General features: G+C 37.0%; 1 protein-coding gene across 3 annotated transcripts in view; it reads right to left on the bottom strand.

Annotated features, from left to right (window-relative positions):
• Positions 1-27,135, bottom strand: part of TENM1 (teneurin transmembrane protein 1) — a 555,347-nt gene that overhangs the window by 293,797 nt on the left and 234,415 nt on the right. For all 3 annotated transcript variants that reach the window (XM_047082126.1, XM_047082125.1, XM_047082124.1), the window contains exon 5: positions 18,518-18,756. In XM_047082126.1, coding sequence (XP_046938082.1) covers positions 18,518-18,756 — 239 coding nt within the window. The remainder of the gene's footprint in view (positions 1-18,517; positions 18,757-27,135) is intronic.

Below are 27,135 nucleotides of genomic sequence, written 5' to 3' on the forward strand. Positions count from 1 at the left end.
AAAGAGGAAATGCAAGTTAGCAGTGACATTTTAAAATGTTCACCCCTAGTGGTAATTTAAAAATGTAAGCTAAAATACTGAAATGTAACTTTGCCAATCAAAATGGCTTTTTTCCTTTACTTTTTTTTTATAAACAATTATCAGAAGTTTTCAAGGGTTCAGGGAAATGAGCACTCTTGCACACTGCTGCTCAGAGTATAAATTATTACAAAATATTTGGGTAAATTAGTAATATATATCTAAAGTGTTGGAAATGTTTTTAGACATTTTGATCCAGCAATTCCATGTTTAAAAATTTATACAAGACAAGGATCTGAATAGATTTGAAAGCAACCATGTTCAACGTAATGTTGCATATATTAGCAAGATATTGAAAAGTATTTAAATGTCCAGCAAACATGGATTGCTTAAATCAATAACTATTATATGTACAATAGAGGATAATGTCGCCATTAAAATAATGTTGTAGAAAAATATTAAGTAATAAATATATTCACAAAGTAGGTTATAAAACACTATTTATAATATGGGCTCATTATAGAGGCCATTTAGTGTAATAAGTGAGGGCACAGGCTCTTTTTGAAAAGTTAGACCTGAAGAGTGATGGCTTTTCCACTAACTCGCTGTGTGGTTTGGGGCAAACAGCTTGACCTCTTTGAGTGTCAGTTCCCTCATATATAAATTAAAAATAACAATACCTAATTTGAAAGATATTATGACTATGCCAAAGGGACCTATGTGACATCAAATACAAATCATGTCTATTTCTACAAATTAAGTGCCCACTTATTTTTTTAGTGTCACTACAGACTCACAGATTCTTTTTTTATTGTTCAATGCTTAATCCATGACCATCACCGTTCTTTTTGAAGCTCAAATTCAGCCAGTGGGAGCCCCTTCAAATTGGTTTCTGTGTCATTTTGACATGTCTTTTTTCCAAACACAGTATGTTTCAGGCTTACCTTGCACTTACTTTCTCTGCCACAGACCTAGAAACAGTCATTTCTTCAAAAAGCTTTTAATAGAAAATGTATTTAAGAAACCTAAGTTTGGGTAAGATATGCTCATTACCACTGAGGTGCCTTTCTTTTTTTAAGTTTATTTATTTATTTTGAGAGAGAGCAAGCATGAGCAGTGGAGGGGCAGAGAGACAGAGAGAGAGAGGATCCCAAGCAGGATCAGCGATGACAGCCCAGGGCTTGATCCCATGAAGTGAGAAGGGTGAGATCACGACCTGAGCTGAAACTGAGCCACCCAAGTGCCCTGAGATGTCACTGTTTTTAAGTCCTTGAAGGGCACAGAGTGAGGATATATACACATAGAACAAAACTTTTAGATTTTACTACCTGCTCTGTTAACATGTGCGTATGTGTGTGTATACACATACACGTATATATGTATATACACACACACATATATGTCTATTTGTATATTTTTAAAAGAATGAGTTCATATTTATATCTCTAATACTAATTCAATATAGCAGGGTTCTTCTCATTCCACATTTTTATTTCCTTTTTCACACAGTGAACCCTGTTTTCAATAACATCAGTTTACTCATTTGCTTATCGTACAAGATGCGCAAAAGTATTAGAATTACTACACCAAGACCACTACCAGAACTAAACTTACTAAGGAAAATTCAAAGCCTGTGTTTTTTGCCCTTAAAATATGTCTTTCTGAGGGTATACAGTTATGTTTTCAAAATGGTGGGTCTTCCTAATACACAAAGAAGTCTTCAAATTTGAGACAAAGAAGATCAAAAAAGAAAAAATCCCAAATAGAAAGATGGACAAAGACATGAACTGTATACAGTTCACAAAAAAGATCTTTAAACATATGAAAAGATATCCAGCTTCATTCATAACACAAAATAAAACTACGCTGAGATACCCTTTCTAACCTATTTCACTGACAAAGATTCAAAAGCTTGCAACACAATCTGGTGGTGGGTCCGTAGGGACGTGGGCTCTTTCACACAACCCCTGCGAAGAACATTCATGCACAGTAACCACTTACTATTTTTTGAACATTTCATTTTAGTCTTTTAAATGTTTATTTTGAGAGAGAGAGAGAGAGAGAGAGAGAGAGAGAGAGAGAATGAGCAGGGGAGGGCCAGAGAGAGAGGAAGAATCCCAAGCAGGCTCCTTGCTATCAGTGCAGAGCCCAATGCGGGGCTTGAACTCATGAACTGTGAGATCCTGACCTGAGCCAAAATCAAGAGTCGGATGCCACCCAGGTGCTCCTATTTTATTGTATTTTTAATTAGGCTCCATGCCCAACATGGGGCATGAACTCATGACCCTGAGATCAAGAACTGCATGCTCTACTTTCTGAGCAAGCCACGTTCCTCTCAGTTTTTTTTAAAGCCCCTTATATATTTTTTACTTTCCCCTGTTTCAATGATTAAGTCCTCTCACTTCTTTTTTTTGCATGTTTTCCCCTACTTCTTCTGAAAAAAGTTTTTTGAGTATAGTTGATACCATGTTACATTAGTTTCACGTGTTCAACATAGCGATTTAACCTCTCTGTGCTACACTCACAAGTCTGGCTGCCGTCTGTCACCAGACAATGCTATTTCAATATCACTGACTACATTCTCTATCTTGGTTTAAGTTCACTTGGGCTCTCCCTATTGATTTTTTAACAACACTTTATTCTTCTATTATTTTTCTGTTTTCTACCCCATTAATATGTGCTTTATCTTTATTATTTCCTTCCTTGTGCTTTCTTTATTTTTATCGCTTTTTAAGCTTTATTTTCATTTTTACTGATATGAACTTTCCTCTTATAAATGGCTTAATTGTATCCCATAAATTTTGACATGTGGTGTGTTTATCATTATGTCTTAGAGATTTTATAATTTTAGATTTTATTTCCCCTTTTACACAAGAGTTTTTGAAAACTGCAAAAATTTCCAGGTGAATAGGCTTTTCTGTTTTTAAAATTTTGTTATTAATTTCTAGCTTCATTTCACTGTGATCTGGGAATGTCTCTATTATTTTTACTTTATGAAGCTCGCGGAGATTCCTACTGTGACCTGACATAAGATCAAATTTTGTGAATGTTCTGTGAGTACTTGTGAGGAAGGTATACTCTCTATTAGAATGTTAAGTTCAAGACATGGCCATAAGATCTTACTGATTTTGCTTTTTTAGGTCTTCTATATACTTACTAAATTTCTGTCCATGAGACCTAAGAGTGGTAGGTTATAATTTCCTATTACTAGCTCTTTTTTGTCTACTTCTCCTTGCATCTCTTGTAGTTTCTGCTTTATAAAGGCACTTGTTGGGGTATTTGTACATAGATAGTCATTGCATTTCATAGAATATTCTTTCTGTTGTGTTTTTCAGGTTTTGGCCTAAGTTCTACTTTGCCTGATATGAAGATTATAAGCCTTGGTTTCTTTTTTTTAAAAAATTATTTTAATGTTTTATTTATTTTTGAGAGAGACAGAAAGAGACAGAGCACCAGTTGGGGAGGGGCAGAGAGAGAGGGAGACACAGGATTGGAAGCAGACTCCAGGCTCTGAGTTGTCAGCACAGAGCCTGAGGTGGGGCTCCAACCCACAAACCACTAAGATCATGACCTGAGCTGAAGTTGGGACACTTAACCGACTGAGCCACCCAGGTGCCCCTAAGCCTTGGTTTCTTAACTGCTTCCATTTGCCTGGTAAATTATTTAATTTTTGTCCATTTCTGATTCCTTTGATTTCAGTTGTGTCTCTTGTAAACTGCATAGAATTAGGTTTTGCTTTGTGAACTATTTTGAAAATCTTTTCCTTATAATAGGTGAGTTAAACTCATTTACATTTATTGATATGACACAACTCTATTATTTATGTTATACAGCATTATGTTATCTTTATTGAATTTCTTTGGGTAGTTTGTTTTCTTTGGTTTTTAAAAATTTCTTTTAGTATTTAAGAAGGCTTATATTTTTTGTTCTGATTACCTTTATGCTATTACCTTTTTTAAAGTTTATTTATTTATTTTGAGACAGAGAGTGAGAGAGAGAGAGAGAGAGAGAGAGAGAGCTGAGGAGGGCAGAGAGAGAGGGAGGGAAAATCCCAAGCAGGTTCTATGCTGTCGCCACAGAGCCCGGTGTGGGGCGCGAACCCACGAACCGTGAGATCATGACCTGAGCTGAAACCAGAAGTCAGAATCTTAACTGACTGAGCCACCCAGGCATCCCTATGCTATTATTACCTTTTATAATGCCCTTATTCCTCTTCTGCTCGCTTGATCTTCTACTAGTTGGTTTGACAGCTTGAAATTATATTCTTTAACCCTCTATGTGACAATCAATGGCTTATTTTACTTTTCCCATTTTCTTTTCTCCTCTGTTCCAGCTGAATTATTATGACTTTATAAAAATATATAATATTTACCTACTATTTTTACATCTCTGTCCCCACCTTTGTTATAATCTTAAATCTACAATTAAGTAGATGTAATTTTCACCAGCAGTGATTTTGCCAAAGACTCCCTCATCATCTCTTAGTTGGATAAAGCTTGTTCTCTAAATCATAAATCAACACACTATTACCCTTAGCCTCATCTGGTGTAATGCTTGTTTTGTATGGCCTGCGAGCTAAGGACACCTTTTACATTTTTAATAGTTGAAAAAAAATCAAAAGAAAAACAATATTTCAGGACATGTGAAAATTCTATCAAATTCAAAATTCAGTTGTTGATAAAATTTTATTGGATCATTGTAACATTCCTTCATTTACATCTTGCCTATGGCTGCTTTTGGTTATAAGTTGAGTATTTGTGACAGAAACTGTAATGGCCTGCAAAGCTTAAAATATTTACTATCTGATCCTTCACAGAAAAAGTTTGCTGACTTCAAATCTGGTATGGCTTGTGGATGCAGTATTCCTTGAATCCTGGCATGTTTAAAACTGTTTTTCTATACCCAAACTGTTTGCCTTTTTATGTTCATTCTGAAACATTTTCGTAGGTCAGCAGGAACAGTTGTATTACGAGTCAGGAATTTGGGTGACTTACCAGGTTACTTACTATGCTTCTTAGTTCTTATTAAAGTGCAATTTAAAAAATCCACGAATGACTTTTGGATAGGGGGTTTGGTATACCTCCTTAATTTTGTGATTCACTTTTATTTCTACGGGATCCTGAAATTCTAGCCTTTGTTTTCTTCTTTCCCTTCACCATCAAGCCTCCAAGGGACATTCTTTCCAAGTCAGCTCCCCTGCACCTTCAGGAGTTGTGCTTTCCAAGTTACCAACTCTAGTTCTATGCTTTAAAGCACATTTCTTTCAATTTTCAGTAGCCAGTGTTCTCAAATGCCAGGTCTGAGATCTGTTCTCATTAGTTCATTAGAATGTGGGACTTCTTGTTAATGGGAATTTTATTTTATTTTATTTTATTTTATTTTATTTTATTTTAATGTTTATTTTTGAGAGAGAGAGAGAGAGAGAGAGAGAGCAAGTGGGGGAGGGGCAGAGAGAGAGGGAGACACAGAATCTGAAGCAGGCTCCAGGCTCTGAGCTGTCAACACAGAGCCGGACGCAGGGCTCAAACCCACAAACTGTGAGATCATGACCCGAGCCGAAGTAGTATACTCAACCGACTGAGCCACCCAGGTGCTCCGGGAGTTTTAATTCTGTCAACATTAGGCCTCAGCACTCCTATCCTTGTTTCTATTTAGTCTTTGATTCTTGGCTCTGGTGTGGGCTACGAACCTAGTTCTGCTTCTTGTGGGTGTTTATTTTTCTACTTATATGTCATTTGAAGTGTGTAGAACTCTCTGTCTCCTACATATGCAATTGAATTGGTTTCTGTGTGGTTTTATTTGCTCTATTTGTTGGTTTGTGTTTCTTTTTGGAGGATGAGGTGTATAGATTTAGATTTCAGGGACCAATATTATTCTGCAGAAACTCAGAACTATTAGTATCTATAGATACTAATAGAAACACATGTAGAAACATGCACTTTGAAATGAATCTCTCATGGTGGGAACGTCTTATAATTTTACCTGCCTAGTGTCCTTTATGTTCAATCCTATGTACATATGAGAGAGTTGACCACATTAGGGCTATCATGTGTAATTGTGAACAGGGCCAGATTTACTAATAGGGTGATTGTGTTGAGTTTTCAAGTGTCTTTTCCTGCCCTACATAATTCTTCCTCTTACACCTCTAATGATAATAAATTCATAATGAGGACCTCATTTCTTTAAGTCAAAGTCATGATGGCAAATATATTTCAACTTCTGAGTAAACTCCGACTACAGAATCTACACTCAGCAGGAAAGAATGTTTGTTGCATTTGATGAGTTTTATCTTGGATGGGTCTGGGACAGGGAAGTGATGACATTCATGTCAGAGATTTGCCATTCTTGGTTTCCAACCCTGTCGTCTCTATTAAAATGCACATAATGTTAGGGAGATATAATACATTTTCTTTGTCACAGCCATTTTTACTTTAGTGTGAATTATCTTATTATATGGGTTGCAAGTGTAAATCCCTACCCAAAAGGAAGGCAGGTGGTACAAAAGAGTGAAGAGGGCAGGATGGGTACTCTGATGTACTGGAGAGTTCATGGTCCTTTTAGGAGGATTCCCTACTTAGCTCTAGTCGACGGTTGCCATATTATTTTTGCCATGCAAAAGATTAGATAGAAAAGTGCCTGGTACTCAATAAATGTGTGGGCAAATGGGTGAACGGAGGCTTTGGTATGCCAGATTTTTCTATTTTTCAAGAAAGACTAGAAATTTGGTGTAAACCAAATATGTTATGTAAAATCTCCAGACATGTTTTTAAATTAGTTGATAGCATTTAATGAATTCTATGTGTTCAAGAAAAACCTGCCTAGGTCATCAGATTCATTTCTGAGTTCAGGTTTTATCAGGGAGTAAAAGGCAAAACTAGGTTCCTGTTTTGGGGGATGGAACAAAACAAGAGATTGAGAATGTACTTTGGTAATGAAACAGAACAGAGCTAAAAGATGGAAAAAGTAACTGAGCTCATGACCTTGGCCTCATTAGCCAGAAGGCTTCTGAGATAGTCATTGAGAAGTCTAACTGTTTTTGTTTCTTTTCCACCTACTGAAATCACAAAAGACACATGCAGTATAATTTCCTATAAAAATAGGACTATATGCACCAGTTGGCTATGTATACTAATCATTCTGTTTTGTTTGGGCCAAAAGACATACCTATCACTGGACTCTATAAACTCATTTTATCATTTTTGGGGGAAGTGCATTTACGTATTTAATCTTGATTGTCCCTTGAATCTCCTGTTTTTAAAAATCAGCTTCCCTCCCTCCCATTAATGGGTTGCTATGTCTACATTTTATACTTCACTAATTTAAAAGACAAGACTGGTGCCTATCAGCAAGAAAAGTTATGCCAGTTAATACAAGGGCAGAATTTGGTCAGGGAACCTAAGCTAAAAATATGCAGCAGACAGGAACAGAAACCAAAGATACTAATGGTTTGTTTGGGTTTTATTCAGTCTTGAACAGGCTGTGTTTTAGGCATGACAAAGAAAGGTTCTATTTGTACCAGCTGGCTTTCAAATACTCCCACAGCCTTCTATGTTGGTAAATCTTAACTACCTCTGCAATAACCTATATGATAATCTTTGAGCATGTGCTATTATAGCCTGGAGTCGCACTGAGCATGTGCAGTGCTTTCCCACATTTTCCCACTGACATAAAAATTTTCACTTCCAAAAAAACAAATAGTTCACCTAGGTTCAAAATTCACCTGACCATTTAACTACATATGGATGGACTGAGGCTAGATTTACCACCAAGGTCAAAGATAATAAGAACTTCTTGGGTCTCTGCTAGGTGGTGGGGAAACTGCTGAATAATTTGATAAACTTCAGAAATTTGGATTCATCTGGATTCTATGTCTGGAGATAGCACATGATCTTTAATAAAACCACTCCATTTCAAAAGTGTCCACTTTCTTTCATAGCACAGTATACTTGCGCCTATTTTGTGGGTTTTTTTTAAATGTTTCATTTCTGAGAGACAGAGAATGTGAGTGGGGGAGGGGCAGAGAGAGAAAGGGGTACAGAGGATCCAGAGGGGGCTCTGTGCTGACAGCTCAAACTCACAAACCGTGAGATCACGACCTGAGCCTAAATGAGACGCGCAACTGACTGACCCACCCAGGTGCCCCACTTGTGCCTAATTTCTTGACAGCTGGTATCTCTTTCATGCACTGTACAACTAGTGTTAGCTCGGTTTCGTGTTCTAAGTAAAATCCAAAATCTTGTATCTACCATCTCTATTTAATATTATTTTCATTTAACTCCATAATTTTATTAGTTCTGCAAAGTATCTGGAGATATGGTAGACACAAAGGACACTATGTGGTATTATTATGTGCCATATTTAATATTTATGTTTAATTACAACAAAATTCAAGGCCAAAAGTTATCTAAATACTTCCTTCCGTGAACAAAGGGCAAAACTGAATGGAAGTTGAAACTAGGTTGTCTACAACATAAACAATGGGGCTCGTTGATTTGATGAAACCTATGAATATCAGACAGAGATGAATATCAGAAAGATATTCAGAATATCAGAAAGAAAACTCTGCCTCTTCTGTACTACATGGTAGAACAGCACAGATTTTGGGGACGCCTGGGTAGCTCAGTCGGGTAAGTGTCTGACTTTGGCTGAGGTCATGATCTTGTCGTTCGTGGGTTTAAGCCCCACGTCCGGCCCTGTGCTGACAGCTCAGAGCCTGGACCCTGCTTTGGATTCTGTGTCTCCCTCCCTCTCTGCTCCTCCCCGACTCGCTCTCTCTCATTCTCTCTCTCTCTCTCAAAAAAAGAACAACACAGATTACTTGCTGTCAAAATCACATTTGCATTCAGTTTTAGCCACAGCCACAAGTAGTTAAGAGCTCAACGACCTCTTCCAATGTTCCATGCACATTACGATAGCCTTCGGTTTCCTAATCGTTTGATTAGGAGACAAAATTCATTTACTATAAAAGAAATGGAATCAAGAGTTGCTTTTTTGTTTTTTACAAAGCACATATCCTATGTCTTTTCTTCCAGTTAAGGATCTCCTATTTCCAATTCAACCTGATAATCAGACATTTGTGAGGCCCTTCCTTAGAAATTCTCATGGTAAGCAATCGCTCTAGAAGTTAACTATAATGTGTTACACGAGGTCCACATTTAACTAGATTGGCAATACTATGATGAAGTTTTGATCAGCAGAAAATTACAGTGGGTCATCTTGGACCCTCTTAATTTGCTCATTTTTATCCCATAGAGAGCAATAAAAACCCCAAGAAAGGAGCTCTTGTGGAGCTATACTGTGATCTAGAAATCCACATGTGTCTTGCCTATCCTGGGGGATCTAATCTAATGCAGTGCTTTTTTTTAAACTCTTATTTAAGCTGTAATACAGTGCTCTTATTTAAACACTCTTCAGGTGGCTCCGTTGGTTAAGTGTCTGACTCTTGGTTTCTGCTCAGGTCATGATCTCACGGTTAGGGAGTTCGAGTCCCACATCAGGCTCTGTGATGACAGTGTGGAGCTTGCTTGAGATTCTTTCCCTCCCTCTCTTTCTGCCGCTTGCTTGCTTTCTCTCTCTCTCTGAAAATAAATAAATCAACTTATAAAAAATAAATAAACACTATTCATATTTTGGTGGGCATATGAGTCTACCCAGGGACCTTGTGAGATTACACCTAGCCAAGAATCCAGCCTTCCCTGAGCAAACTTCATCTGGAAGGAGTTCCTCATATATGTTTCTTTTTAAAAAAATGTGTTAATGTTTCTTTTTGAGAGAGAAAGAGAAAGAGACAGAGGACGAGCATGGGAGGGACAGAGAGAGAGAGGGACTCACAAACCGTGAGATGGTGACCTGAGTCAAAGTTGGACACTTAACCAACTGAGCCACCCAGGTGCCCCTCTCATATATGTTTCTTAACTTGTCTAAAATATATAGGGGAAATTACATTTTGTGTTCTAAAACATTTGGGGGATCACAGTTTTCCACATTGTTGTGAGTCTGAAATCAAAATTTCTGAAGCCCTACCCTGTGATCATCTCATCTTAGCTATTAAGCTTACTCACAGTCATAACTACCCCACAATATCATCAAGATGTGTAGACATCTGGACCCATCTCTTGTTTAGGGTGCCATTAGCTTCCATCTCCTAGTTTCCTTCCCTATTAAGTTTGATCCTTTGGCTGAGCACTTCAAAAACATTATCACCAGCAACTATAATTTCCTTATCTCTTTGTCCTTGTGCTATACTTTGCCTGCAAGCCTCTACTACCTTGGTGCAAACAATAAATTGTCCTTATTTCACTTAATTGCTCTTCTTGAAACATTAGGTATTTAGTCTCCCTACCTCAGCCCTTTACAAATATTTTAGTCTTAGAACCTCTTTATATGCTCTTAAAAATTACTCAGGACACCAAAGAGACTTGGTTGATGTAGGTTATATCTAATCAATACTTACTGTATTAGAAACTGACTGATAACTTTTTACAAGTATGTATTTATTCATTTACTGAATGGTAACAATAAACCATTACGTTTTAACATAAATAACATTATTCTGATAAATAACTATATTTTACAAAAATGACTGAGAAGTGTGACATTGTTTTACATCTTTAAGAATCTAATGTCTGCCTTCATAGAAGAGAAATGGATTCTCCCGTCTGCTTCTACATGCAGTCTCTTGTGATTTCACGTATCATGTGGCATCTGGAAAACGCCACTGTATCCTCATGGGAGAATTATAGTGAAAAAGGTAAATACTATCTTTGTGCTGTTGGGTACACAGTTTTCCTCTGTGGACCTTCCAACGGGTCTTGGGGTCCCCAGTGGTCCCCAGACCACACACGGAGGACCACTGTTCTATCACCATCATTTAAGTTTTTCTCCAGCCTCTTTAGTTGTTCCTTCTCAGTCTGCCTACCAGATAGATCCTGTGTGCTTGGCCTTCTTGAATCTTAGTATTCCCCAGAGTTCTAGCCTTCATGTTTTTTTTCTTGCTCAGCCCCCATGATTTTGGCTTCCCCACGGCTAGGCACCTCTAAACATTCAGTACCAGATATCTAATCATGTATGAGGTATCCTGACCTGTTATGTCTGTTTTCACCCTTAAACCTCTTTCTTTCCTCTAACACTCTATCATGGGTAACAGCGTCACCACCTACGCAGTCTGGAAGCCAAACAACTCTTCTCTCTCCTGCCTCAGCTAAACAGGCACTGAGTCAAGTAAGTGTGTTTTATCCTTTAAATACTTCTCGACTCCATCTTCCCCTTCTCTGTTCCCAGAAGATTATGCCCTCACTCTCACTCACCTGGATTACTACAATAGTCTCCTAATTTGTCTTCATCACTTCGATTTCACAACCTCCATCGTCCTGCCTGTCAATTCCAACTTCCATATTGCCATTAGGGTGATTTTTCCAAATGGAAATCTGAGCAAATAATTTTCCTGCTTTAATGAAAAACCATAAAAACACCCCATTTGCTCTCAGAATAAATTACAAGTACCTTAACGTGGCTTAAAATGCCTCTCATGATCTGCTCCTGCTGACTACCTTCACTTCCTGCCACCCTCCTATATTCTCCATTTGTGCTTCCTCAGGTTTTCCAATCCACTTGTATTTAATCATACACATTGTGCTTCTTCACCGCTCTGTAACGGGAATATTGCTAAGCCCCATATGAATGTGTCTCCACCCTGTAAGAGGCCACCTCTTAGTTTGGACTGTGATGAATCAGATGTTCTGTGGCTGAGACTTGGCCTTCCACACGCTGGCTCTTCTATATGAAAATTCAGCCACATTTCTGAAGTTTAAAATGGGTTAACCAGCCATCTGTTTCAAAGCCATTGCTCTAATTTAGCTTATTCTTATTCACTTCAGAGTAACTATAGCTTAACGACTTATGCAATGTGGGTCTAAAAATATTCACATAACATAAAATATATATGTATTATATATATATATATTATATATATAATATATATATATATATATATATATAATTTGGATGAGGAGAAACTAAGTTAAACAAGAGTGAAATTTCCTTTATGCAACAGAATTCACATTATTTACTTTGAAATCAGAGGTTTCTTGAGATGTTTTTTCAGAATTTGCAAGATTGATCCTTGCTATTCTCAAATTTCTTAAGCATGCAAAGATCCAAAATTACTGACACGCTTGTCCAGTCCTCTTTTATTATGCCTTCTAGTGGATCTTTATCTATTTCACATAGTCTTATTTTAATTTCTCTACCTAGGCTAAGAAAGTGTTATATCGGAAGTACTTAGTAGGGTGACTGCCTCTTCTTGAGGCAACAAAATAATATCTTTTTTTTTTTTAAGATTTTACGTTTAAGTAATCTTTACACCTAGCGTGGGGCTCGAATTCACAACCCTGAGATCAAGAGTCACATGCTCCACCCACTGAGCTAGCCAGGTACCCCTCTTTTTTTGTTTTAACATAATCCTTTGACGTAAGACATATATTTAACTCACTACTCATTCACCCAAGACATTATCTCTCTTACTCTATGTTTTAAATCCACAGGGTGCTAGAGTTCTAAGAAAAAAATAAGAGAAATATTTGCCTTTCATGAAAATGCCTTCATTTTGAGCAATCAGTGCTAACTGTAGTTCTGCAAATTAGTTATATGTGATGCAGGTTCTTCCTGTCATTTTAGTGCATTTGATTTGGATTGAATTTACACTTTTATTTATGACAGGTAAAAGTGCCACTTAACATAGGGGAGATAAAACTTATGGAAAATATTACACCAAAAGGTGATGTCAGATGAAAATATAAATCTCTTTTAAAGAAGAGTTCTGATAAATGCATGGATGGCAGATTTATAATTAGACTGAAGTTATACTACCATTTCCCAGACCCCTTCTTAGAGAGATTGCTAGAAAGTTAGCAGATTCATGGGTAGGAAGCAAAGTCAATGCTAATGCAGAAACTGCCATCATTATCTTGAATGGGTCCATGAGAGTGAACTGGATGTAGTAATAAGTATTAAACAGGACACCAAAAGGATTGATAATGGCCATAAGGATAAAGTAAAATGCTTTTTAGCATTATATGCTGAGTCATTTCTTGAATGTTATAAGCTATAACGTATTTTAATGAAAATGTGTTTCAACCCAGATACGGCCTCCAGATCGAAATACAAAACCATTTGAAGGGTCAAAACACCAAGGAAAAGGGAAATTGGTAAAATAAAGGCAAAGTTACAGATAGTTTAGATCAGACAGAAGGAAACAACAAACCCATCAGAGGGTTCTTGTGAAACAGACATGTCAGTTCTTAAAAGAAAAAAAAAAGTTTCAGATGACTTTGGCAAGAAGGGAAATAAAAGTAGTTCATGTTAGGATAAATTACATGCTCATTATGCTTACCTTGGCTCAAATTAATAATCCTAATAATAATCTTGTTCCACTGATAATAACCATTAGTCTTGATTTAGATCTGTTAAGCAATGCCCTAGGTGTTTTCCATGCTTCATGTCTTTTAATTAAAAAGAAAATCCATGGGCAAGGTATTATCAACATTCCCATTTTATAGATGAGGAAACTGAGGCACAGAGGCATTAATAAAGTTGCTAGAAAGTGAGAGATTGATTTTTGCTAAGTGTATTTATCTACAGTTAGTAAACTTTGTGTGAAGGGGCTTTGTGTGTTTAGATTCAATGGGGGAAACCCTCCATTTTTATTCTTTATTTTAAAAGAAACTCTAAGTTCTTGAATTTTCTGAAATCAAAATTTGCCATATTCTGTTTCATTTCTTCACTGTATTGTGAGGCATTTACACTTTCTTTGTGAAGAAGGCAAAATGAACACATTCTACTCCTCTCATTCTATCACTTCCAGCACTTTCTCGCTCCCCTGTAATAACAGCCCCAGAAAGCAGGGCAATTTGGATCCATAAAAAGGAGGCACAAGAAAGCACTGAAATCAATGTCACTCAATTTTGGTGCAGACAGCAGAGTGAAGTAGGCCCTTTGCCCTCTTGAATAGTTTCCTCCCTAAACTTTTGATCAGAGAACTGGGCTCAATATTCTCTCTCCCCTAATTCTATATTAATATCCATTCTGGTCAACTTTCTACATGTGGGCTATATATAGTATGTCATGCCAAGGAGAATTATGGACTGAAATTATTTCATCTACAGAGTTTGGACACTACCTACATACCCTGAAGGTGGTAGGAATCGTTTCCAATTTCATAGCAGAGGAAAAGGAACATCAATGTCATTAACTAATGATACTGGTTTTGAGAGCCGGAAATCCCTACTCCCCTACTCATTTAATGCAGCAGCCCATTTGACCCCAGGCACAATGTATTCCTGTGAGTTTCTACTGCCTCTTCCAGAAAGTGCTGACTGTGGAGAAACTTGATCAAAACATCAAAGATTACCAGAGAAGCTGCATCTGTGCCCTTCGCAACCATTGATGAAGTACCTTAACCTCGCCTTCTCTCGATGCCTTACATATGGTCATCTGTCTTCCTGACTACTACTTCATATGGCTTATTTGTAAATTCAAGCAAATGTGCTTCTGACTGGCACTGATACATCACTGATGCCAAAATATCAGAGAGGATGAAGCACAAGGACATATTTTTTGATTCACATGGAAAATATTACAGATTTATGGGGAAGTGATGACAATAGCCATTCCATGATATCTTCATATAATCAGTATCCTTCCATGCCTCCCTTCACCAGATTTTATGACCTCAAAACTTATTTAAAAGAATTACTCTCCTGCTGACCTGAAAGACATAGTGGGGAGGTGTGGGGATGGGGCTGGGTGCCTGAACCACCTAGCTCTGACTTTTCATGTGCTGAATTTCCACAGTGTTCCAATGACCACTTACAGAGCCATAATGCACAGAACGTCTACTGATGTCCCATTGATATCGATGTGATTTCCCCCAGTGGATTGAGGCCAGCACAGCATACAGCCATTAATATCTAAAGGTTATGTATAATGGATAATAGAGGAAAATGAAATAGCAGAAAGGAATTTGCACGGGAAACAGAAGCAGTAAATAGTTTCAGTGTAAGATTTTACTTGGGTTATACAGCAACTGCAAAGGGGGGATTGAAAAAAAATGATGACTCTGACAGACTCAGCAAGAGCTGAGAGTGAAATAGTTTCATATTTGGAAATGTAATACTTTTTTACTTTGACTACAGAAAGCCATTTAAAAATCATCTTGTATGTTACAGTTTTTAAGTGACATCATTCACCTGCATGCTTGCTGAGGAATCCTTACCCTATCCTCCTGAGGTGGCTTGCAATATGGCAAAGACGGGGTAAATCGAGGAAGAGACTTTAATTGCCCTATCCAAAGTCACATAATGTCCAGTTCATGATAGAAAAAAAAAAGTTATGGTATTTGCCGTTAACATCTCATTTCGAACCAATTCAACCCACTGTGCTAGCACTTAGCCTGATAGTTCTACATCTAAAACAGCTCACAATAAATGATTTGAACAGATATCTTTCGCCAATCAACAAAGCTTAGCTGCACACACCGTTGCAATGGATGACCAGGTAAATGTAGTTTAATTTGTAATTTAATAACAACAAAATTGGTGGATTTGTTTACTAGACCAAGAAGTCAGTGAGCTACAGAGTTTGCTGCAGTGCTGGAGGGGCAGCAAAGCCTAGTGCCAAAGAGGACTATGTGCTCTGCAGTCAGTCCACTCTGGCTTAAAGCTCAGGATCCCCACTTTCTAGTGAGGTGACCTCTTAATCTCATTATGACCTCTACATGACCTCTTATCTTTGCTGTGCCTCAGTATGCTCACTTCTAAACTATATATAATACCGATACGTGCCCTTAAGGATTGTTGTGAGAATTAAATGAGCTAATACAAGTAAAATGCTTAGCATCAATCATTTTTGTCGACAAATTTTATTGATAGGATTGCTTTGTGCCAGGCACTGATCTCGATGCTGGGATGCAGCCACAAACATGGTTAACTCTGAGAGCCACTGAATTTTCATAGAGAATAACAGGGGTGCCTGGGTGGCTCAGTCGGTTAAGTGTCCAACTCTTGGTTTCAGCTCGGGTCATGATCTCGCAGTTCGTGAGATCAAGCCCTGCATAAGGCTCTGTGTTGACTGTGCACAGCCTGCTTGGGATATTCTCTCTCTCTCTCTCTCTCTCTCTCTCTCTCTCTCTCCCAAAATAAATAAATAAACACTTTTTAAAAAATAGTGAACAACAGTTATAAAGAGAATGATGATAACAACAACAGCAATAATAATATTTAACATTTATTGTATACTTACTATGTTTTGGGTACTATTCCAACTTCTTCTGTTACATTAACTCATTTAATTCTCATAACAACTCTATGTTATAGGCACTATTTTAGGCCCATTTATCAGATAAGGAAATGGAGGCCATAAAATGTTAAATAATTTGCCCAAGGTAACATGCCTAATAAGGGGCAGAGGTCTGCAAATCCATGTTCATAATGACTGCACTATATTGCCTTAATGTCATGTCGATATCATATGACATTGTTCACCCTATAAAAAAGGCAGACTTTGCAATGACTGAAATGTTCTATTTTCACTTATGAAATAAATAAATATATAAGCTAATTAAACAAGTCTCAAAGTATATAATAGAATTTTTGATACAAGGCCATCATAATAAATTTAAATGGAAACATAGGTTTGAACACCATACAAACCTATTAATAAAAAGCTTGCTATTATCTGGATTTGTTTATAGCGGGGTTATTAAGTCTTAGATCTAAAACATTATCTCTCTATACAGTAAAAGTTAATAGAAGATAATCCATAAGGTAAGAGTCTGTCTCATAATTGAACAAGAACATTTAAAAAGGCCTCTAATGAATTTAGACTTCTCAAATCAGTCCTTGTTTTGAGTGATTCCATATTAAAATCATGTTTGTATTACAGTACTTTGTCATCCCCTAGCTTCATTCCTTCAGCATTATTCCTCATTACAGATTATTACAAACCAAATAAATATACATGTTGGGTTATCCTAAAATGTGATAAAAGACACAATTTTGATATTATAGGTAATATTATCCATATTCAATAGAAGCACCATTCAAATATATTCAGATTGTATGATAAAAATATAAAAGAGATAATCATGAACATCAATATACGCTATGTTCCTATACTGTTGACATTATCAGTGACTTCCCTACAAAATAAATCTATTTATTTAGCATCCCCTGTTCTATGACTCCTATAAAATCGGTTCTGTGAACTTTCTTATTGTTCACATTTTGAATAAATCTGAATAAACCAAACTTCCCTTATTGTTTATAATTTCAAGAAAGTCCAAATCTGTTTTAATCTACTTCTCAGAATCATATTCAGTGTACCTTCATGGGTAATTCTGCTTCAGTTAGGAAACCAGGTTAAACCTGACAAGAAGTTACTAGTGCCATACCTGGGTAGAATCTTTCTCTACCATGATATTCTATTCATTCTAGGAATAGGGCTTCCACAAAGTACATGTTTCTTAAGTTAATTTACATTAAAAATTTTTTTTTAATGTTTTTATTTTTGAGACAGAGAGAGACAGAGCATGAGCAGGGGAGGGGCAGAGAGAGAGAGAGAGAGAAAGACACAGAATCTGAAGCAGGCTCCAGGCTCTGAGCTGTCAGCACAGAGCCTGATGCAGGGCTCGAACTCACGGACTGTGAGATCATGACCTGAGCTGAAGTCGGACGCTTAACCAACTGAGCCACCCAGGCGCCCAAAGTTAATTTACATTTGAGACTGCAGAACCACTCGAGCAAGGAAATTAATGTTCAGTCAAAATAAAATGCCATCCAGAAAAATCAATACAATTTACTATCAAGTGAGGGAGACTTTAATCAGGGTGACTCCAGAACAATATTTTTCTTAAACGTGGAAAGAGTGCCTCAAGACTGTTTTCTCCTTTACCGCCCCAAACACAGTTCATACAATTCTGCAAGCCATTTACCTTGTGAAAAGAAGGATACATTTTTTAAATCTCGGTGTAAAACTGAATTCTTGGGAAGAAATTATGTGCTGGATTTTCTGATAGCTTCCAAATAACTACTACTTTAATGAAATTGCTACCTGAAAATCTGGTAGCAGTATTACTGTTTAACTATAATTTAAGAAGCTATTGTAGATTGGTACTTATGACTTCTAATGAGAAAACCATAACAACCTTTTAATTGAAGGGAAAATGGTTAACTACAGTAATTGCAATCAATAAGACTGCGTTAGTAGTATAAATATTTCTTCTCAAGGAGCATTCCTTACTCTCCTCAGCAGTATTTAAGGTTAGGAAGTGCAAAAAAAAAAAAACGACAAAAAACCACCTCATTAGAAATCCGTCTGTTATTTATAATACTAAGGCTTGGTTCAAATTTTGGGCCCCAGAGTTGAGAGAGAGTCTCCTCCCCCACCTCCACCACAAGCGAAGCAAGACTTTGAGAAGAAAAGAGACATGGCAAAAAAGGCTTACCAATCACATAGGCGAGTAACAAAGCCAAAGTCACTGTGATTGCAGTGGCGCTCAAGGCCGTGCACTTCCAGTTGCAGCACCTGTAAGGTTTGTTAAAGGTAAAGGCAGGTCTGGAAAAGGTGCTTCGAGGAAGTGGCCTGGGAGGGGGCGAGTACACGGTATTGGACGTCAGAGGGTAGTTTTGACTGGCTGCACTGAAGATAGCTGAGGAGCCAGATCCATGTTTAAACAGGAAATGCCTGCAAAAAGGAAACAAAAAGTTTGGGCTATAAAACCAAAGCCAGTTGTCACAAAGACACCAAGTACACTAATTTCAATCACGCTTTGACAAAGCTCAGGAGAACCTGCAGTGTCCCCATGAAATTGTCATATACCAACAAGTGAACTCCAAACTGCCTTTGGTGGTCTCCTTTTGTTTTCTCCATTTACACTTTTAGGAGGCAGAGAGAGGTCTTCTGTTCCCTGACTTGCTGGCTACTGAATTTCTCAAACCCTTGAGTGTTAACGTTCCACGTTTGATGTTATTTGGTATACTGCTCCTTTTCATTAACTATGATACTCAAGAGTTGATTCAAAAACAGAAATATCATCTGGCATATTTGAAATCTGACTGTCTTAGAAACCAGTATTTTATTTAGAGATTAGCTTTCACAGACATATTTTCAAGCAATATTCTATTATAAAAGTTGTCAAACATACAGCCAAGTTGAAAAAATTTTATGTAAACACTCATATACTCACCAATTAGATTCTACAGTAGACATATGACTGTACTAACTTTACCACATATTTCCCCATCTCTCTGTTCCTGTCTTCATCCATCAGTCCATCTTAGTTTTTAAGCACTTCAAAGTAAATTGCATACATCAGTATACTTCCCTTCATATATTTCAACTTGCATATTATCTGGAGTTCAATATTTTTTACAGATTTTTAAATATAACATTTATACATGATGAGTTGGACTCTTTTAGATTCCACATATAAGTGGTATCATACCATATTTGTCTTTCTCTGTCTGACTTATCTCACTTAGCATAATGCCCTCAAGGTCCATCCACGAACTCATAAAAACAGAACAGAATGGTGGTCACCAGGGCCTGAGAGGTCAGAGAACAGCAGGGATGTTTAAGGGCATAAACTTGCAACTAGTAGATAAATAATTCCTGAAGATATAATGTACAGTAGAGTCACTACAGATGACAATATTGTATTAGAATCATCAACCTTGCTAATAGAGATCTTAATTATCTCCACCACAAAAAAGAAATTATAATGATGTGACGTCATAAAGGTGTTAACTAATGCGACAATGGCAATCATACTGTAATATAAATGGGTCAAATCAACAGGCTGTACACCTTAAACTTACACAACGTTGTATGTAAATAGATTTCAATAAAAAATGATACATGATGAAATGCACAAATTTTAAGTGTACATTTGCTGAGATTTGACAAATGTAATCTCCTTTGCAACATAAACCCTTATCGAGATACAGAACACTCCCATCACCCCAGGATGTTTCCTCCTGCCTCTCTAAGTAAATCCTTACCCCACTTCCCCCAGACAACCACTACTTAGCATTTTTTCTACATGCATTAGTTTTGCCTGTTCCAGAACTTCGTGCTGCTGTCATGTTTGAATTACTACAGGATGATTATTGACTGCTCATGACTATTGTAATATAGATATTTCATAAACAGTAATGATTTATTGCCATGGAAGGACTTGCCAAAAACAAATACATGGAAGTATGTTTTCGTGCACATATTTTACACGTACTGAGTGCTGTGTGCCATGCATCGTGCTAAATGCTTCTCTCAGTCTTCACTCATAGGAAATAGGCTGCATTATGATCCTCATGGTGCATTTAAGGGCATGGAGGCCAAAAGGGGTTTAAGAAACTTGCCTAGCGGGGCCTGGGTGGCTCAGTCAATTAAGGGGCAGACTTGATTTCGGCTCAGGTCATGGTCTCATGGTCCATGAGTTTGAGCCCAGCATTGTCTCCGTGCTGACAGTGTGGAGCCTGCCTGGGACTCTCTATCTCCCTCTGTCTCTGCCCCACCCCTGCTCACTGTCTCTGTCTTTCTCTCAAAAATAAATAAATAAACTTAAAAAAAAAAAACTTGCCTAAATTCACCTAGTAAGTGAATGACAGAACCAGAATAGGAGCCCAGGTCACTCTGGCTCCAAAGTCCTTAATCTTAACCTCTCTCCTGTGCCACCAGGGCAGTAAAATGCACTGCTAAGCAAAAGACATTATGGTGCTACATTTTAATGTACTACTACAACACAAAACCCCTCCACAAAAGAGAGCCAACATCACCTTGTCACATATGACCAAATGCACAAATCATTAAGCCTACATTAAGAATGCTTTCCAATTTCCAGTGTTAAAGAAGAAAAGCATATATGCTTAAAGGAGGAAAGCATATGTTTAAAAGAGAAAACAACTACCTAACAAGCCAGTTAATGAAAAATCTCCACACTAGAGGATTTTGCTTTAGAATCATGAGGGTAAAGGTTATTTAAAGGGCAGGGTTGCTGAGAATAGAACACATTCACAAGCCTTTCTGGAGGGCGATTTGGGATTATGTGTCAGAAGACTTTAAATATGCATATTCTTTGCTGAATAATTATGCCTAGAGGAATTTATCCCTAGGAAATTATGTGTCTGACAATTTCTGTAACAAGTTGTTCGTTGCAGTGCTATTTGTAATAGCACAAAATAAATACCTAAGTGCTCAATAATTGGTATTTGCTTAAGTAAGCTATTTTACAAACACATAGTAGAATACTATACAACCATCACAAATTGTGCTGTAAAAGAATATTCACTAGGAAAAGTGTTTACAAATATCACCAAGTGAAGAAAGGCAGCTTCAAAACAGTATGGGCAACAAGATACAATTTTTAAAATAAAAAAAATATATGTTCATGGAAAAATAGTAACTTGGGTTACCTTTGGGATAGGAGTATTTTTTTTTTTTAATATATATTCTCTGCCTTGAGCTTACATTGCGTTTGTAACAAGTATCAAGAAGATGGGAGGTGGGGTAAATGGAAAAAATGCACTGCTTAACACCAACCACACCGTAGCCGGTTCTATTTACATAAACATGATTTGCTGAGCACCTAGGAAGGCTAGACACCGAGGCACCTTATGTGCAATTTTTTGATTCTCATATGCGTATGAGGTTGATACTATTCTAATCTTACAGATGATGAAACAGACACCAGAAGAGGTTTAGTAGGAATAAAATGGTGGTGATAATAGTAGTTATCATAATAATGATAATAAGAGGTAACTTCATTAAGTGCTTACTTGTGCCAGGCATTGTTCTAAATACTTTATAAACTATTAGATCATTTATTCTTCCCCAAAACCCCATTAAAGGAAATATCTCCATCTACAGATGAGAAAACCAATGAACAGAGAGGTTCAGTTTTCCCTGGTCCCACAGTCAGTAAATGGTGAAGCTGAGTTTCAAACACAAGCAGGCTGGCCCCAAAGCCATTGCTCTCAACCACTACATGACACTACACTATACTAGGGTTATGCAGTTAGCGGACATGGTAAGATAAGAACCCACACCTGTTCGGACACAGAAGCAGCATGTGGATAATACTGAATTGAGTCACACTTTTACCCTGTTTCTCTTGGGACCAATGACAAGCGTGAAAATGCTGGCTACAGACTCACAGAGATGTAAGGAAACTCAGTAATCTTCTAATAGCCCAAAGCCCTGATTTTGCAGTTAGCAAAACTGAGGCCCAGAAAATGAAATGGATTACCTAAAAGTAACATAGGTAGTTAATGGCATAAATGAGCTTGGAATCGGGGACTTTCAAAAGAGAGGGCTATTTCCATCCCCCTATGCTACCTGCTAACCAGTCTTCACCGGGTTACTACCAGGTTCTAATCTCTTGGGTTAACTGATCCAGGCCAAATACAATGTGCTCCGACAGTACTATGTAATACATGTCTATTTTTCTTTATGTCACATGTTCTTACAGTCAATTTTAAAGACCATCTTAACTATTCTGGATGAATAGGGAAGCATTACAAAGAAGCTACCCTTTAGTTGTAAAGAACATAAAGGAGTTATTGCTGCTTCTCAGGGCACCTAATGTATCCCCAGAATGAAGAAACAGTATATAGTAGAAATAAGAATAAATGTATTAAAAAAGTGACTCACAGCATTATGCTCCTTCCATTTAATTGTACTTCCTCTTTAATCCCTGAAATGGTATCCTCCATTTACAAAGAGGTGAATTTCTTCTTTAATGCCTGCTTAGCTCTCCCAGGCTATGTTTTCCCCTTTGGCTATCTAATTTACGAGAGAGCAAGAAGTGTAGCACTTTAGAGACAGCAGAGTGGAGTAACCTCCCCATCTCCTCACCACGACCTGGTAGTTACTCTGGAGGTGACAAAATGTCACTTGGATATAACCAATCCTGCACAGCAACATTCTGGTATGTTCCTATGGGGTAAAAGGGAAACCCAGCAGTATGGGGTGTTTTCTTCACAGTGATCGGAGATAAAATCTTCGATCCTTTGCATATTTATGAAGGAGAACAATTGGATTTTAGAGACAATGTAAGTGGCCCTGTATGTTGGATATTGATTTGGTTTGGTATATCATTAAGGGGGAGAAGAAAGACAAAGAAAGACAGAGAATTGTTGGCTATTATGATGGCAATTACAAGCAATAATCAATATCCCTGAGCACTGTAATTTCATCGTGACATACACCAAAGGATTTACAAATGCAGTTTCATAAGTAAAATATTACAGCATAATGAATAAATTCAGCAGTCACAGCAGAGCAACATTTACACTAATTCGTATTTGAGTGGAATCCAAATCACAGTCCTCAGTGAGGGTAGATAATAAAATGAGTTCATATACTAAGGTTCCTGTTTTCTTATTAACAAGCTGAGATTAAGATTCCATGCTCAAGGAATCTATACTTTGATGTGCATCATGAAAAACAGCACTGCAAATGCTATGCATTGTCCTAGGCCTTGCAATCCATTGTTGGAAAGTGAAACTACTGCCGAAATGTGTTTTCATAGTCCCCGAAAAAAGTAGGAGCATAAAGACAAATGCGCAGTGCTAGACTTCAGCTATGTGCTCATAAAATCAGATCATCTGTCTAAGCACATTGCTTTTCCCTGGGGACCTGAGGATATACTAAAATGTTGCTATCAATTTCATACAATTGGGTTTTTTGCACAGAGCAAATGATAAAAATGCGGTTCAAGAGTTTATGTGTAAGTAGTACTCTCCTTTGCATCTGTTTTAATATTCAAGTTCAAATTTAAAAAGGAAAAGCAAGATATTGCCAAAAGGAAATGGGCATATAAGGAAATTGAAAAAAAAAATATCTTCGAGACTGATGAGACCCAGTGGTGGTAAGTGGGAATATAATAAATGCTCCTGTAAGGATTTTAAAATCATCTATAAAAAAGGGGAAAATGTACTCTCTCTTTTTAAACCCCTCATGCTACATAATTCTGAGGGTATCTGTTAGCACTAAATAATGTGATTTAATGTGGCACTTAAAATTCTATAGGAAATAGACAGAAATCTACAGCTTTCTAACAACAGATGCATAAATAACCAATGAAATTTTTTCTTTTACATCTTGTAAACATGCTTATGAGACGAACAGCTAAACCTGTATTCCCTTAGCTATAAGCATTTGACTCATTTTTATACCCAGAAGAAGGAATTCAACTTATTTCCAGTTCGCAGCTGAGGCTGATTTTTAAAAATAAAATAAAAAAGAAGATTGCAATGAAAAAGCCTTGAGTCAAGTTATTATGGCCAAATTACATTCAGATAGAATGGTGGAATTTAGGCTATTCTTATTTTTAAAAAACATTATTATATGCATTTTTATTGTGATTACAAACCACAAAATATGAAATTTACCATCTTATTTAGTTTTAATTTTAAGTGGACTCCACGCCCAATGTGGGGCTTGAACTCAGAACCCTGAGATGAAGAGTTGCATGCTCTACTGACTGAGCCAGTCAGGTGCCCCCATCCTAACTATTTTTAAGGGTATAGTTCAATAGCATTTATTGTTGTGAAACCGATATCTTGCAAATATGAAACTCCATACCCATTAAACAACCTCCTTTTTCCCTTTCCCTCAGCCCCTGGGAACCACCACTTTGCTCTCTCTTTCTATGAATTTGACTAGTTTAGATGCCTGATGTAAGTGGAATCATACACTATTTGTCTTTTTGTGACTGGTTTATTGCACTTAGCATAATGTCCTGAAGGTATCTCACATGTAGCAAAGGACAGGGTTTCCTTCCTTTTCAAAAGGCTGGACTCTATTACATGTAAATACAGTACCACATTTTCTTTATCCATTCATCTGTCCACGGACATTTGGGCTGCTTCCACTTCTTGGCTATTGTGGATAATGCTGCTACGAATATGGGTGTGCAAATATCTCTTTGCGATCCTGTTTTCAATTCTTTTGAATATATACCCCCAAAGTGGGATTGTTGGATCATACAATACCTCTCTTTTTAATTTTTTGAGGGACCTCCATATCATTTTACATGGCAGTTGCACCATTTTACAACCCCAGCAATGGCACACAGGAGCTCCATTTTCTCTACATCTTTGATAATACTTGTCATTTTCTATTTTTTTTTTTTGATGGTAGTCCCTAATGGGTGTGAGGTGATATCTCATCGTGGTTTTGATTTGCATTCCTCTGATGACTGGTGACGTTGAGTATCTTTTCATAGGCTTATTGACTATTTTTATATAACCTTTGGAGAAATCTCTATTCACACGTATTTATTCTTATGTCCCTAAAAACATTATACATTTTTTAAAAAAAATGTCATGCTGGGTCACAGCCCCATTTTCCTCTCTGACAAGAAAACCCAGTGTTATTTTGCAGAAAAGTGTGTTTACTAGTCAAGATCATCAACCTCACCATATCTAGCTTTTCTTTAGTAGCCCATTCCTCATACTCCTTTTTAGAATAAATACTCCTCCAAAGAGTATTTATCCAAACTCTTCTTGAATCTCAGTGGAATTACCAGCTTGGACAACCTCCTGTGGTAACAAATTGTATTTCCCTACTAACAGCTACATAAAGAAAGATTTCACTTTATTTGCTCAAGGGTTCTTTCTTCCAAACTTTAAGCCATCCCTGCCCATACATCTGCTCCAAACATTACATACTGTTTATAAAAAAAAATTTATCCTCTCTCCATGTTGTCCATAATTTTTAAGTGTTTTTTTTTTCTTTTTAAAGAGTTTCAGGATACCTATCTAAGCCTTAATTTTTCTAGGCTTAAGCATTAGTCCTACAATTTATCCTTGAATGCAATACTCTATATAGTCTAGATTGGTACTGTAATTTTGCAAGTGGGGTAGTTAGTAGCTAATGGGAGAGCTCTTTTTAAACTCTTTTTGTGGCTATTATTCCCTCTCTTCTTTTAATTAGAATATCTGCCCTGCCTGTATTGTATATTCCTTGAGAGCAGGGACCAAGTCTTAATTTCTAGGTATGTTGTCTCATACTTCAGAGGTACTCAATGAACATATATTGATTTGTATGATGCCTTCGCTTCTTCTAAAAGGCACTTGATTCACTGTGCGGAATGAATGAGGCTTGGGAACTCTAAAATAAGTTTCACTTGTGAGCACATATCTCTTGGTTTATTGAATGCAAAAGGACAACCATAAGCTTTCATTTTGTTTTCACATAATCTAAAAGAAACAAGTCAAAGAAATGGTTGATTCATATTTCACCTCTTTTTTGTAAGACATTTGGGTAATGAAAGAATTATTGTTAATAAAAAATATTAACAATTAAAAATAATTGTTTCTAATAATAATGGCAACAGCAACAACATCTATGTGCTAGGCACTCTGCTAAAGTACTTTGTGCTTCTTTCTCACTGAATCCTCACAATAACCCTATAAAGGAAGATGGTACTATCCATATTTCATACTTTAGGAGGCTTAGAATCAGCTATTAAAGTTAAATAAATTTCCCAAGGTCACCCAACTGGTAAGTGACATAGCTGGGAATCTATTTCAGTTTTGTTGATTACTAGACATAAGCTACATGAGCTTAGGAATGTCTGACTTATTTACTGCTGTATCCTAAGCATCTAGAATGGTGCCTAGCAAACTCCATAGGTGCTCCATAAATATTTTTAAATTCATGCACGAACAATAAAATGCATTTACTTAACCACTGTGCACATAGTAACTCATGATATCACTGATAATGTTAATCATTAAGGTAATAAAATCTTCTTAATTCACATGATCATCTGGCATTTTCCTTTCACAGTGAATATATGTAAGTTTGGCATTCCACTGAAGATGTTTTTATGGAAATATTTGCTTCAACTCTTAAAATTACAGAAATGACAAACTGCCATCAGGAAGGTACACCGTGAATTGTCATGTCTCCCTTTTTAGAACATGGGAGACATCAGAACATCTTTTATGTAATAGTGTATCGGACTTTCCTATATAAATTAAACATTTCTATAACAGGATATTCAGAGATAAGTTGGAACTAGGAGTGCTGGCATATATATATATATATATATATATA

Source organism: Lynx rufus, unplaced genomic scaffold (assembly GCF_022079265.1).
Source record: "Lynx rufus isolate CCGP_SWC_20201006 ecotype Redwood Valley unplaced genomic scaffold, mLynRuf1.p SCAF_19, whole genome shotgun sequence".
NCBI classification, from domain to species: domain Eukaryota; kingdom Metazoa; phylum Chordata; class Mammalia; order Carnivora; family Felidae; genus Lynx; species Lynx rufus.